The sequence below is a fragment of the Siniperca chuatsi genome, linkage group LG22 (assembly GCF_020085105.1).
Source record: "Siniperca chuatsi isolate FFG_IHB_CAS linkage group LG22, ASM2008510v1, whole genome shotgun sequence".
Classification (NCBI taxonomy): domain Eukaryota; kingdom Metazoa; phylum Chordata; class Actinopteri; order Centrarchiformes; family Sinipercidae; genus Siniperca; species Siniperca chuatsi.
The window spans coordinates 22,849,280-22,863,591 of record NC_058063.1 but is presented as its reverse complement, the minus strand read 5'-3'; the positions used below and the strand labels follow the sequence as shown (position 1 = coordinate 22,863,591).

Genomic DNA, 14,312 nt, shown 5'->3' with positions numbered 1-14,312 from the left:
CAACCTAGTCGTAACATGGAAATCTTTCCTATGCCTACCATTCATCCCAGGTGATGTGTCTACAGCCATGCTGGCAGCTCTGTGAGGCTACTTTGAGCTAAATGCTAATGTTAGTATGCTAACATGCTCATAATTTCAATGCTAAAATGTTGATGTGTAGCAGGTATGTTTACCATGTTAGTTTAGCGTGTTAGCATGTTAACATTTGCTAATTAGCATTAAACACAAAGTACAACTTTGCAGGTATTTGGTCATAAAACACAGTATTGAACAAATTAAAATGACAATGCTATATGAAAAGCCAGAGGGTCATCCTCTTGGATTCATCCTGAGGGAAATATGAATGTCTGTGCAAGATTTGATGGCAATCCATCCAATAGCTGTCAAGTGCTGGAGTAACTTTTACTAGCTAGCTTAACTTAAAAACTACCACTAAGTTTGTTTTACTTAAAACACGTCAATCATCAATATCAGCTCTTGACTGAAAATAAATCTTTTATTATCAAAGCAAACATCTGATTGTGACATTTTGTTCACATCAGCTTTAACCAAATGAACACCTGTAACACTTCTATAAAAGTAACTGGAGCTTTATGGAACGACAATCTCCATTAATCCGTCTTTAAACCTGCAGCAGTTTCAGGGAGTTTTGATGGAATCTGAAGTTTACAGGCAGTTATTTTTTCACTGATTCATTTTACAATAAAGAATGGCATAACATTAAGAAAACAGAAAAAAAAGAGTCCACTCAATACTTTACACATTTTGACTTGAAAATATAACTTAAACAACAATAATCAAGTACATAAAGGCATATACAACAATACTCATTCTACTCATGAACTCTTATACTGATGAGGACCCAACTGAAGTTAGCAGTTTAGCTACTAGAAGAAACCACAGTCAGAAATAATAATCTCAATATTTAAATATTTAGTCTAACTTTTTACTTTGTTGCTAGGTGGTACATTTACCTTTCATGGATGCTAAACAGCTTAATTAATTGTCATTACTCATCAAAACAACTGTTTATGACAATGAGCTAGTGTTTGGCTAACTGAAACCAATTCAGTGCCATAAGCAATCACTCTCATACCGACCCAACTGACGTTAGCACTGAGAATGCTAAGTTGCTAGCAATGCAGCTTTGGTCCTAAGTCTCTGGCTAGCTTACGAACCAAACAGTAAAAAATTATCTCAATATTTAAACATGTAGTGTCATTTTTCTTTGTTGGGAGATGGTACATTTGTATTTTTTTTAATCTTTGTTGGCATTACTCATCAAAATTATTTAGGTTAATGAGCTAGCTAATGGCACCGATTTCAACAGCACAAAAGTTCACTCCAGTTTTTGGTAAAGAAAAGTCAAAATCTTACAAAAACGTTTCTGTTTGGCACTTCAACAATGCCACGCCTTTGTTTTGAACAAATATTTGTTGTTGATGAATCCAAACGTGAAGAGTTCTGACTGCAATTAAAGTCACAGATGGTGACTTTAAATATATTCTCGTGTCTCAAAATCTCCTCTTGTTAGCCCGTTGACAAGATGAAGTCCTTCGGTGTTGTGTTTAGGGCTGGGTATCGAATTTTTTTGGTACCGATCAAATTGTGTTCACTGAGTATCAAAAACTGTCGAGAACTCAAAGTCGCTGAATGTCTGGTCAGATTCTCATTCTTGTTTCATTCTTTTAATCAGATACTTACTGATTTAAATCATAATTCTGCTGATTTTAGACTGCGTTTTATTTAGACAAGACGGCTGCTTGTTTTTACAACATTTAACATCTGAGAAATGTAGCTTTGTTGGAAAAACAGAAAAAGTACCATTTATTTTGGTACTGGCGCTGATATTCAGGTATTGTTTCGGCATTAGTATCAAAACATTTCACAATACCCAGCCCTAATCAGAAGATGAGAAGACAATGAGATAGCTACTCATTTTCTCAGCATGTTTCAGGTGTTGTTAGTACGTTGTTTCAGATTATTCTGCAGTACACGCTGCAACAGCAAAAACAGTAAACCAGAGTTAAGTCACCATATTTAGGTCTGTTTATGTTTGTGGAAAGTTCTCCTTGAACATATTCTAGTGTTGGCCAGTGGACAAACTTTTTAATCCTCCAGATTCACACAAATCACACAGGCAAGTACGCAAACAATAAACACTTGTTTCTCAGCTGCTTGTCTACACATACGCACTGTTAAAAGCAAGCCTATCTTAGCTGTCTTAGCTAGCAGTGAGTAACCATTGTCGTTACCCTGATAATTCCTGTATTGTGAAAGCTGCTTTCCACCTCTTCAGCTGGTTGGTGGAGCAGCAGGATGTGTTCATCCTGTTAGCTGAACATGAAGACCAGAAAACTCTTCACATCAACATCTGAAATCCAGTTCAGAAGCTGCAGCAGGTCTATGGTTTAAGTTTTAACTCCATCATGGCAGAAACCCAAATGTTCATAGTTCACAACACCATAGGCTGGATTTACTGGCACTTTTGAAAACTTTTATGGCGTCTGAAACGTATTTAAACCTTAAATTAGATCAAGACAGAGATGTTTGTCATGATGGCTAACATGCATGGATCAAAAAATAATGGTGTACCAAAGACACAACAGAAGTGAAACTCATTTTCTGATGACTTGAGGCTTTAATTCGACAGTTGTTTTAACTCTCAGTAGAGTCAAAACCTCTTGTTTTCCTGACGGTGAGAGTAGGAAGTCGACCTCGTCTGTTTGTTAATCCACGTGTGACTAAACATTTCAACGGGAGACTCGTCACTTCAGATTCGGTAGGAGGATGAACTGCATTATTACGGTTTTGGGGATTAAACGTGCTGATGAATGAACACCTGGTGATCATGGTAATGTAAACATAATAACCTCTTCCTCCTTTCAGTGTCTCCTCTTCCTCAGTATGCAGGAGAGAGCTGGAAATGCTGGTTCTAGCAAGTAAACTGATGTTAAAGTCTCTGTCCTTTCATACAAGAGTCAGGATGGATGCTATTTCAGCTCAGTTATCTCCCCCATCCTCACTCGTCCCTCCCCCCCTCCACTATCCTGTACCGCTGTCTGCAGGATGGAGGCAGCGCCACCGGCCACGAGAACACGATGGGAACCGTCGTCTTAACGTTCACCTCCAGGAAATTGAAGATCGGGTTCCACCACGTCCTCGACAGGTAGTTGTTGGGAGCTTGACGCAGCGCCTGAGCAATAACACACACAAAATGAAATGACAGGAGATGAAACACTTAAATCAATCAACACAAAATTTATCGGCAACTATTTTGATAACTGATTCATCATTACTGTCATGTTTTCCAGCAAAGGTGCCAAAAAAAACAAACTTATATAGCTCTCTGGTTTTCAGTGTAGTGGGACAGCCTTGTGTCTTTTGTGTAGAGTTAAAGTTTGGGCAAAGTTTAACTTGCATTTTTCATTTGCACAGTAACTTGTGAGCAATGTGCCTAGATGTTATTGTAATGAAATTCAACTTGCCTGTAATTTGGTTTATGTGGAGAACCGCTGCTATAAACAGACCTCACAATAATATCTGTCTGATCCATGTTGCATCTGATACAACTCACGTCAGATTTAGAAGTAATATGCAGTACAAGTACATTTAATACTGCCAGCAGAGGGCGGTCTGAGGTCATAACAGTGTGTGTGTGTGTGTGTGTGTGTGTGTGTGTGTGTGTGTGTGTGTGTGTGTGTGTGCTCCTACATGCGTGTTGGCCATGGTGTGGTACCACCAAAAGGTCCTGGTGGTGGCGAAGTATCCGATCACCACGTCGATGCTGTAGTGCTCGTGAGCGATCAGGATGCAGACGACTCCGGAGGCGCTGAGAAACCAGCAGAACCAGCGATACCACCACATCCACTGGGGAGAGTCTGAACAACACGTACACACACCACATCATATACACATGTAGCACTGCAGTACATCACACACTGGAGTATGTGACATTTATTTGATCTTTCTTGACTCATACATCACCATCATCAGCTCTTCCTAAGTTCACACTTAACCTTGTTATAATGCAAGCTTATTTTGTTTTTTAAATCCTAGTGAAATGTCTTTTTATGTCGCCTTTTCTTTTGTCTTAAAGCACTGTGAATTGCCTTGTTGTTGAAAGGTGCTACAAATAAACTTGCCTAAAAAAAAAAAAGAAAAGTTATCTTACAACAATAAAGACTAAAGAAAAAGTTACAAGATTTTTATTCTTTTAAATTATGACTTTATTGTCAAAACCTCTGTATTTGTTTTGGTATTTTACTATTTTTCAAAAGTTAAAGATCCAACACAGATTCACAGGAAATATTAAGGTTATATAACTTTGTAATAAATATTTTTAGTTGTTTTTTGTTTTGTGAGTTTTCCCATAAAAAACATAATATGGTACCAATTATACACTGGAACTGAATCAATCAACCTGCATCATAACTAATAAGTCCAATGATTAAAAATGAAACAGCAGCAGTACACAGTGAGTTCAAGCTGAAATAAACGATGCAGAGAAGTGTGTGTACTCACACTCTTTGATGAAGAGGTAGGACAGCGTCAACATGACGGTGTGACCGCTGTACAGGAAGTCACCACACATCAGGTGAGAGCCGGTCAGAGACAAACCTGAACACAAACAAACACAGCGAGGAGGAGGGCGCGTTAAAACAACCCCAGCTCTCAGCTACTGACATCTGCTAAGCTAGCTACCTTTATGCTAAGCTAGCTACCTTTAGCAGGAGTTGAGATGTTTTTTCTCTTCTCCATCATGAATTGATTCAGCTGCTGCTTTATTTAATTATGTGGAAGTGAAGAACCAAAATCTCTTATCAGCCAGGTGCTAGACAAACATTAAACCCATCCTTATTATGTATGAACTTATGTTCTAGTCTGTTCTGTTCCTTTTTCCATTTACTTTGCTTCTGTTTTCAGAAAGCAACACAAATAAAGTTAAAAAAAACAGAAGTTATGTTCAAGAACTGAGTTTAGATTTTCTCTCATGATACTTAGGAAATGTAAGTGATAACGCGACAAGGTCAAAGTTGGAGTTTATGTTTATACTTTATATACATTTTATTTCCCAACATGAAGATCTTAATGCTGAAGCATTCTCATACTGCCAGAAATACTAAATCCATCATTTTTGTTGGTGTAAAAGTAGTAAAACATAACTATACACCCACCATCCTCAATGGTCCTGACAGACAGAGAGCAGGATTTTTCTTTTTTCCATGAAAAACTTGAGGTATATTAAATCAGTTCAGAGTTTGGGTATTACCTCCTCCTGAGATCAGCCTCAAAATCCTCCAGATTTTCCCCGTCGAGTCGTTGTACAGCTGCACAGAGACGACCAAAAACATTTACTGATGATGAAGTGTATGTAAGGAACAGGCAGGTGTACAGTAAATGTAAGTGTGTGTATATGTACCTTTGGAGCGCAGACCATGTGTTTTCCAGGCACAGGCAGGGTGGTGATGTACATGGTGACGCAGCGATACATGTAGAGCGTCCCGATCAGGAAGAAACAGCGACGTGCCACTATAGCTCTGCAGAGAGAGAGGTTTACTTCACAAAAATGTGAGTTTTTTTATCCACCTCTGTGTTGCTGGTTTGGTTTTACCATTACCTTCAGTGCTTTAATTTGTATACAATATTATCAGAGAGCTTAAAGAGAATAAAAAGCTGTAGAAACACTAGAAATAACATCCAAGTATTAAAGGTAACACTATAAATAACTGTGGGAAGTATTATATATTATATATGTCTTCCTAAATAGCCTACATTTGACATTTTTAACATGCTCAGTTGTATAGAGGAAGTATTTTTTGGCCTCATGATGTAGTTTATTATAAATATGTGATACAGATAAAAAGTTTGGAAGAGTAATTCATGTCTGACGACGTCTATCTGACATTTATAATCACAATAATTAACAGTGTTTGGATTCTTTTTTTCTAATAAAATGTTATCATAAGAGAGTAAAAGGAATCTACACATTACTCTATTTTATAGCCTGGAACAGCAAAGTTATTCTACTGACCTATCAAAATGATTGCTCTTTATCACTCGTCACTTTATTGTAAACTCTTTTGTCCCCGTCAGGATCCCGTAGGAAGGATAACGGCATAGTTCCAGTCATTTGAAGATGTCACCTTCGTCTCTGCTACTTTAAAAATCACTAGATTAATCAATAATTAATTAACAACAGGGGCTGATAACCCACTAATCTCACCGTGTGATAGCGGCCCCACAGAGTTTCCCATGTCAGGGTTAGTTCATTGTTTATTAAACCTGTTTTCTGAACAGACCCCAGCTTTCTACTGTCCCAGAACTACACTGTAGTGCGAGTACTTCCACTGATACTACAAACCCCTGCAGTACAGCTGCTCATCGTACTTGTGCTTGAGGAAGAGCCACTGGACGAGCCAGAGTCCGACCAGGATCAGCCCGTTGACCTCGGTGACGGTGAAGGCCCACGGCACTCGGTCTATGTAGTCGAAGAACTTGTCGGGCAGCGGCGGGCTCACCGACTTGTCCGGCACCCTCTCGTGGACGACGGTGATGATGACGGTGGTGAAGACGAGGATGAACAGGGCGTAGAGGAAGGCCACGCCCGTCTTCCACCACTCACTGGGGAGGTGGTTTGCCCGTTCCTCCGGCACGGTGATCTTCACGTAGTTGCAGTGTCGCCGCAGTCCGCTGCTCAGAGAGTGGACCAGCTGGTTCTGTTTTAACAGGCTGCTCAGTTTGCTGCCCTCGTGCTGCTTTTTGCCGTCGTGTGCGTCGGTGGGGGGCGGCGACAAGGAGGTGAGGCGTATCGGGTTACCGTTGGCAACCCCCGGAGGATGACCTGTAGGGGGATTCACTGTGGTCACGTTAACTTCCACGTGGGGGCGGACATCACAATTGTCCTGGATCAGCTCTGACGCTGCCATTGATCGGCCTGTTGGGGTTTTTCCCCTTTAGGAAACCTTAATGACTCTTTGACCAGTAAGGAAGGGTTTCCCTTGCTCACCAACCAATCACAGTCATTGAAATGTGTCAGCTGACCAATAAAAATCAGCTTAATTGGACAACAAAAGCTTTAGTTGTCTCTGGAGGTTTTCAGGAGATTTGAGTATCACAAATATTCCTTTATCACGTATTGACTGCTTCTCCGTGGTTCAGGCGTGATCAATAATTCAGTATCAGCGATCAATAGCAGGTATCAGTATTCCAGCAGCTGAGTTCTTTGGTCGGTCAGGCTGTGATCACAAGTCCAGGGCAGGATCTTTGATTGGTCTGGTGCTGACGACAGATCAACAATCTGATCAATATCAGGAGGTAATCTGGCGAGGTCACACAGAAGGCAGGTGATTGGTCGATCAGGTCCGGTCAGGATGATTCAGCACAAACCTGAAAAAAAACAATGACTTTTCACCAAACTGATAAATGAGACAACAAGTCAAAATATTTCATGTTCAAACTGAGTTATTCCAGATTGTTTCCTTGTTTTTGAATTTATTTGAAGTTTAATTAACGGTTTAGTTCCAGCAGGTTGACGTTAAACAAATATTTGACTCCTTCACTTCGTCCGACGGCCTCCCTGCATGTACGACGTGTTTTTGTTCCAATCCTGAAAGTTTATTCATGTCGACATTTACAAAAACACTAATAACTCACATGAACTGAAATTAAAGTCATCAGTCTTGATTATCGGTCGTGAACAGCTGCTGTGTTCAAATGCGATAATACATACTGATTGTGTACAGTGTGTAAAATATACTAATCTTTGTAGTATAATGGTTTTGTATACAAGAAATCAAAATTACAGTTTTGTTCTGACAGGAAATTATACAATACACGCGGCATCGGATGTCAAATCAAAAGTTTTAATACTTTTTTTTGTTTTCCTAGATCTTTCTGGAGGCAACGATTAGTCGAATAATCAATTTGTTGATTGACAGAAAAATGAATCTGCAACTATTTTAAGTCGATTCATCGTTTTTAAACATTTACTGGTTCTAGCTTCTCAAATTTGAGATGATTTGAGTCTTTTCTTTGTGATAGGTCAGAGTTAACTTATATACTGTATATATACTATACATCTTTGGATTTTGGACAGTTGGTCAAATAAAACAAGCTATTTTAATGCGTCACCTTGGGATGTGGGAAATATAACTGGCATTTTCAGCAGATTAATCATTAGTAGCAGCCCTAAAATAATCACCAACTACAATAAATACATAAATAAAGCTAATTTCATCACTTGGTGCTGTATGTAGTACCTCAAAGGATTTACTGTAAGAATTTGCACATGTGAAAATGCAAATGTTTTATGCCAGATACAATCTATCAAATTTAATTTAATATTTTAATCTTTTATTTCACATCCACTGACACCTGTCAACCAATCACTGTAGACATACTGAGTCAGTTCATTCATGAAAGAGGATGTTATCATGATGTCATCATCTAAGAGGAAACTCTTAGCTAAGAAGGAGTTTGTAAGATAAGATTCTTAGGGAATACAGCCCCTGAATATGTAAAATAACACTAACAAATAAACTAATAATGTTACTAGAGACACAATGAATCGATCAGTCCATCTACAGAATATTAACATTAACATAATTTATATAATGGACTAAATGTTTCATCGCTTGATTAAAAAAGTTGATATATTAATCAACAATGAAAATGATCATTAGTTCCAGCCCTATGTTACAAGTAGGTGAAGTCGTAATTTAATGATTGCTAAACATTCCCCTGATAAAGTTTAAAACAAGAAATACTGTTTTTAAAAAAGGATTCTCCTTCTTATGCAAACTTCATTTACATTTCTACAATTTTTGCTGCATTCTGAAGAACTCGCTTTGCATTCACTAAACTTTATATTCCATGATATACGTTGTCAGCTGATGAACTTTTATCCAACCTCACACAATCACTCTGTAACGTGCTGTTTTTTCAGCAACAGCAGTGCTATTTTGATTGTGATTAGCCATCACTAAATCTAAGAAATGCACAATGAAGTTCTGAACTACACACCTGCTGTAACCCAACGGAACTCTACTGCAGTTGTATACAGGAACGTTCTTATCTCTGCAGTTAATCCAGTTCAGGCGGGTTAACAGAACCAGCTTAACACACAAACACACACACACACACAAACACACACATATACCAGGCTGTTGTGAGAATGAATTTTGAGTGTTTGACCGTAAGTAACCTGAGGAAGGCACTCCCTGTAAAACACACACAGACCCACCCTGTTAATGCCTTGGGGGCTGACACACATGTGACTTCTGGTAGAAAACGAGTCAGACATTGAGACTGCCCGGCAGAGGCGTCCTTATCGCCAAACAGGAGGACGACAACCTGAATCTCCCTTCACTATCAGCCGATGTCACCTTTGAACTGAGAATACGTAACTTGTGAAAGAACAAACAATCTTTTCTAGCTCTTGCAAATAAAGAGTTGAGTTCATAAGCAATAAAAATACCTTCAGCACACTCAGAAGTTTCACTCACTTTATTTACATGCAACTGTTGAAAGCTAATTAGATTAAAAAAGATGCTTTTGGACGCCAAACCAAAGTTAAAAACTGAAACTTTTCTTTAAGTAACTAAAGGCAACAACAACTACAACTCAAAGATGTTTAAACACCACAGTTTTTAATTAATGTTCACAACCTGGAAATGAGATTAGCAGCACAATATAATGTTAATTAAATGTATCTGCTGCAACCTCCTGAACTTCAAGTCAGAATTAAACTAAAATTAGATTACAAACTATAAAATACTGTAAATAAGACCAATCGAATACTATCAAACAATAACTTAATGACAGTTAGAACCATTTCTCTTTCTTTCAGCCAAATAGTCTGCTAATGCTACTTCAGGTTAGCGAGCTAACGTTAATTAGCCAGCTTGCAAATCGCAGTGAAATTTTCACAATGTTGCCGTAATGCCGCCGATGACCTTTGACGTCTTTGTCCCTGTTCGAGCTGATGTCGACCTTAAATGCAGTAACTCTGCTGTTTTATGCATTTTGTTAACTAAACACACTCTACTGTGGAAATAAATGTACAATGTTTATAAATGCATAAAATTAAAGTTTAAAGGATAAAAATGTTATTGTAATGTCTTTTTTGTAACGGTGAACGTAACCCTGGTTTTGAAAGGTGCTATTTGAATAAAGTTTTACTTCTTTACACTTTTCAAAATATCTGAGTGTTTAACTGAGTTTAAATTTAATTTAGTTAAAAACAATTTTTGAAGATTTTAAATGAGCCACGTGGTTTGTCGGTTTTATATCATTGTAAACTGAATATCTTTGTGTCTTTGGACTGTTGGTCGGACAAACAAAACATCTGACGACGTCACCTGGAGCTCTGGGGAATTATGATGGGCATTTAAATAGACTAAACAAAGCAATGGAAAAAATAACTGGCACATCAAATGAAAACAATCATTAGTTGCAGGCCTCGTTTTCAGTACCGTAACTCATATCATATCAAACGACAGCCAGCCCGAGTTTAAAAAATTAGCCTGGTGATATTCTATATTTTTGTTCTTGTCAACACGTTCAGACTCAATCCAGCAGTGAACGTATCTGCTAACAGGTGGTGTGTGTGAATCACAGCCTGATGGATCTTCTTCCTCCATCTTTGTCCAGAAACTGTTAAAAACACATCAGCGAGCCGCTCTGTTGCACTGGCTGACATGTTCCTTCATCACCATGAACACACACACTGTAGTTTATTCTGCCTCCGCCCCACACACACCGTCCTGCTGCCCCAAACACTCACTACAGCACCACATGTGGATTCATCCGCCGCTGGAAATAGTCCCCAACAGATGCACTGTTTCCTCCTGTTAGTTTGATAAAAACTACAGCGAGCAGCTGTTTGAGGAAACTACTGAGCCTTTTTAAACCGGTAACTATATATCTGTGAGGAGTTTTTAAAGATTTACGTCTTCAGCAGGAACCAATGAGCTCAGAGCCACAGACAGGAAGTCAGACAGTATTTAGAGACGGATGTTCTTTGAATCTGCATAAGATTTGTTGATTGTAATAAAAATATAGAATAACCCCCAACTTGTATTTCTAAAACTTGAGTGATAATTGCTAAGGAGTCTGGTTTCTTATAGAGACTCAAAGAGTGAAGAAGCAGCAGCAGTACAGTCAGTATTTTTGTTTCTACCTCAGGGGAAATGTAATGTTTGGGACTTAAATACGCTGATTTGTGTAAACTGATGCAGATTGAGTTAAATTGGGAGTCATGTCTCTCTCTCCTGCTGAATACCTCCTCTCCCTGCTGCCTCTCCGACAACATTTCACACAAAAGTGAATGTGTGCTAATATACATGTGTGACTGAGTGATAAGCCTCCCTGCACAAACACACAAGTCAAAAACACTTAAACGGCTGCTTGAAACTCGTCATACAGGATTATTTTGACAAATGTCAAATGTCCTCAGAAAACTCCCAACACTCACACATAAGCTGGAAATCTGCATCTGAATTAATTTCTCAAGAAGGAAATCTCACTTTTTGCCTTTAAGTCCCTTTAAAACGCATCTAAACTCACTTTTTATCTGATTTTTAAACACAAGCACACTCCCTGATCCTTGCACCCTGTTGTGCAACAACTATAAGGCAATCCTGTAATAAATACCTCTAATTACAGGTATGTATTTAAAACATTTCTATAACGGTGCCAAACTATGCCTGAATTTTGGTATTAGGGCTGCAACTAATGATTATTTTCATTAAACTGCAGCTTATTTTCTCGACTAATCAATTAATCATTTTGTCAGTATAGTTTCCCAGACCCCAAAGTGACATCTTCAAATTGCTTTGTTTGTCTGACCAACAGTCAAAAACCTACAGATATCAAATGTTCAGTGACACAAGACAAAGAAAAGCAGCAAATCCTCACATTTGAGAAGCTGGAACTGGAGAATATTTGATGTTGTTGCTTGAAGAAGTATTGAAAAGATTTAATTGCGTATCCAAATAGTTGCAGATTAATTTTCTTGCGTTACATTAACGCACATCTTTTGGACTATTATCTCTTTACACTGCACATATTCTGAATACTGTGAACTTTTGCACATTCCTGCACAAACTGTAGAACTCTTTCAGTTTAAAAACAGATGTATTGCACATATTTTTATAATATTTTTTATTGTAAATGTTTCTATTTTATATTTGTTTCGTGAATTTGCAGTATTTGTTATTGTACTTTACTTTCTCTCCATGTATTGTTATGCACCAATAAACCAAGGCAAATTCCTTGTATGTGAAAACTTACTTGCTATTAAACCTGATTTTGATTAAATTTTGTCTGAACACAAGCAGCCTTATTACAGCTTTTCCTAAACTTAATACAGTGTAAAATTAGCACTATTATTATTTAAATAAGAGAATAAGTAAAGAAAACTAACAATCTGACAAACTTTTGACAATTGTTTTTACTTTCCGCATCTCTAAACTGTCTTCTGCATGGTTCTTATGTCACATCCTGTTTACAGCCCCACAGAACAGAGAAATGAACCCTAATGAAGTTAAGACCACGAGAATTCAATTTCCCCCTAATTAGAACTGATTCACCAACACAAGACCGACAGGGGGAAGTATTACAGGACTGCAACTAACAAACTTCATTTTCTCTGACTGATAGCAAAAGTAGGGCTGCAACTACACTAAACTTTTTGATTAATTAATTCTAAGTATCGGAGAGAAGTGAAAATATCAATTATACTTTCCCAGATTCCATGTTGACGTTCTTCAAATTGTTTGTTTTGTCTGACCAAAACCCAAAGATATTCAGTTTAGAATGATATAAAACAGAGAAAAACAGCAAATCCTCACATTTTGAGAAGCTCAAACTAACAAATGTTTGGGCTTTTTGCCTGACAAAGGATAAATCGATTATCCAAATCGCTGGCGATTTCATTTCTGTCAATGGATAAATCGACTAATTGTTTCAGCACTAAATAAAAGTACCAGATAACAGATATTTATCTAAACCTTATATATATATATATATATATATATATATATATATATATATATATATATATATATATATATATATATAACAGAAAAGTATGAACTCGTCTAGCAGCTGGAAGCAGTGAATTTCTGCTGATTTTCACAAAATGAATGACTTTTAATGATTAAAGGAAATCGATTAACCAATTGATTAATTGACTGGCAAAATCGGGAAAAAAAGTAATAAAAAAACTATTAAATAAAACTTACACTAAGTACGTAACTCTTCACAAGTGAGGAGCTGGAAGCTGTGGATGTTTTCTGAGCTAATTTTCACCAAATAAAAGGAGTAAAACAACAAATTTACACACACACATAAGTTTGTTTCACTGTCCCAGTGGGGGACGTAATGCTTTCCCCAGCCCCTTACCCCAACCTTAACCATCACAACTAAATGCCTAATCTTAACCCTAACCTTAGCCTAATTGTAACCTGAACCCTAAAACCAAGTCTTAACCGTCAAGAAGCCGTCTCTAACCATGGGGACCTCAATATTGGTCCCCACAGTGACACAAGTCCCCATAGTTATAACCATGGGGACCCACTGGGATATAAGAACATGAATATCTCTCTCTCTCTCTCACACACACACACACACACACACACACACACACACACACACACACACACACACACACACACAATGCATGAAAAGTTGTGTTTACAACTAAAATAAAAGTTGGAAATGTTAAGCGCACGTACTTCCTTTCGACAAGGGCAGGACGACATATTCAGGAACTCAGAAACACACCTGTCGGACGCTGTTTGGCACGTTTCTGCCTCTTTTTAAAAAAAAATAATAATCAAACAGGTAAAAACATGCTCAACTTTCTGCGCGTGGAGTTGAAGAAACACAAACTCACCGCTTAAATTGCAGAATTTAACTTCTTCGACTCGGACCTCGTCACTTTCTCGTCTCCAGAAACTGCGTGTGTATCCTGTCAAGCACTAACATGTCCCGTGTATCCGCCAGAATCCAAATATGGTGCGGCTGCTTCCGGCGACGCGCCCTGATGACTCACCTCCGGAGCTGACGGCGTGTGACTCACCTGAGTTCGGAAGCACTCGGGAATTTCCGTGAAATGGGAGAAATAAGTCCGTTTTCGTCAGAAAAAACAAAAACGGTAGAAAATTTAGGTTTGATGTCAAGTCAGAATTTTAGTTAGGATTAAGAAAAATAAAAATTGCGGTGTTATATTGATTTTTTTTTACTTTCTAAGTCAAAAAATTTGGACTTTTGAACTCTACAAATTCAACATTTGACTTAAGTTGTAG

General features: G+C 38.0%; 1 protein-coding gene across 3 annotated transcripts; it reads right to left on the bottom strand.

Annotated features, from left to right (window-relative positions):
* Positions 1-477: 477 nt before the first annotated feature.
* LOC122870189 (phosphatidylcholine:ceramide cholinephosphotransferase 2-like) lies at positions 478-14,057 on the bottom strand. Of its 3 annotated transcripts, XM_044184151.1 has the most exons (8): positions 13,901-13,955; positions 13,740-13,819; positions 6,391-7,389; positions 5,423-5,540; positions 5,273-5,330; positions 4,525-4,620; positions 3,715-3,881; positions 478-3,196 (listed from the first exon to the last, which is right to left on the bottom strand). In XM_044184151.1, exons 3-8 carry the CDS (start codon positions 6,927-6,929, stop codon positions 3,023-3,025), a joined length of 1,152 nt encoding a protein of 383 aa, XP_044040086.1. In that variant the 5' UTR covers positions 6,930-7,389; positions 13,740-13,819; positions 13,901-13,955; the 3' UTR covers positions 478-3,022. The 3 variants fall into 3 exon arrangements, with proteins under 3 accessions (XP_044040086.1, XP_044040083.1, XP_044040084.1); XM_044184148.1 differs by lacking the exon at positions 13,740-13,819 and having other exon boundaries at positions 13,901-14,057; XM_044184149.1 differs by lacking the exons at positions 13,740-13,819; positions 13,901-13,955 and adding an exon at positions 9,025-9,168.
* Positions 14,058-14,312: the final 255 nt, after the last annotated feature.

What these genes read in the sequence shown, in the direction of transcription:
- LOC122870189 (XM_044184148.1), bottom strand. Translation starts at nt 6,929, where the DNA reads ATGGCAGCGTCAGAGCTGATCCAGGACAATTGTGATGTCCGCCCCCAC. An exon ending in TGGCTCTTCCTCAAGCACAA is followed by an intron (nt 5,541 to 6,390) that starts GTACGATGAGCA and finishes CTCTCTCTGCAG; the next exon opens with AGCTATAGTGGCACGTCGCT. An exon ending in GAGGCTGATCTCAGGAGGAG is followed by an intron (nt 4,621 to 5,272) that starts GTAATACCCAAA and finishes GTTTGTGTTCAG; the next exon opens with GTTTGTCTCTGACCGGCTCT.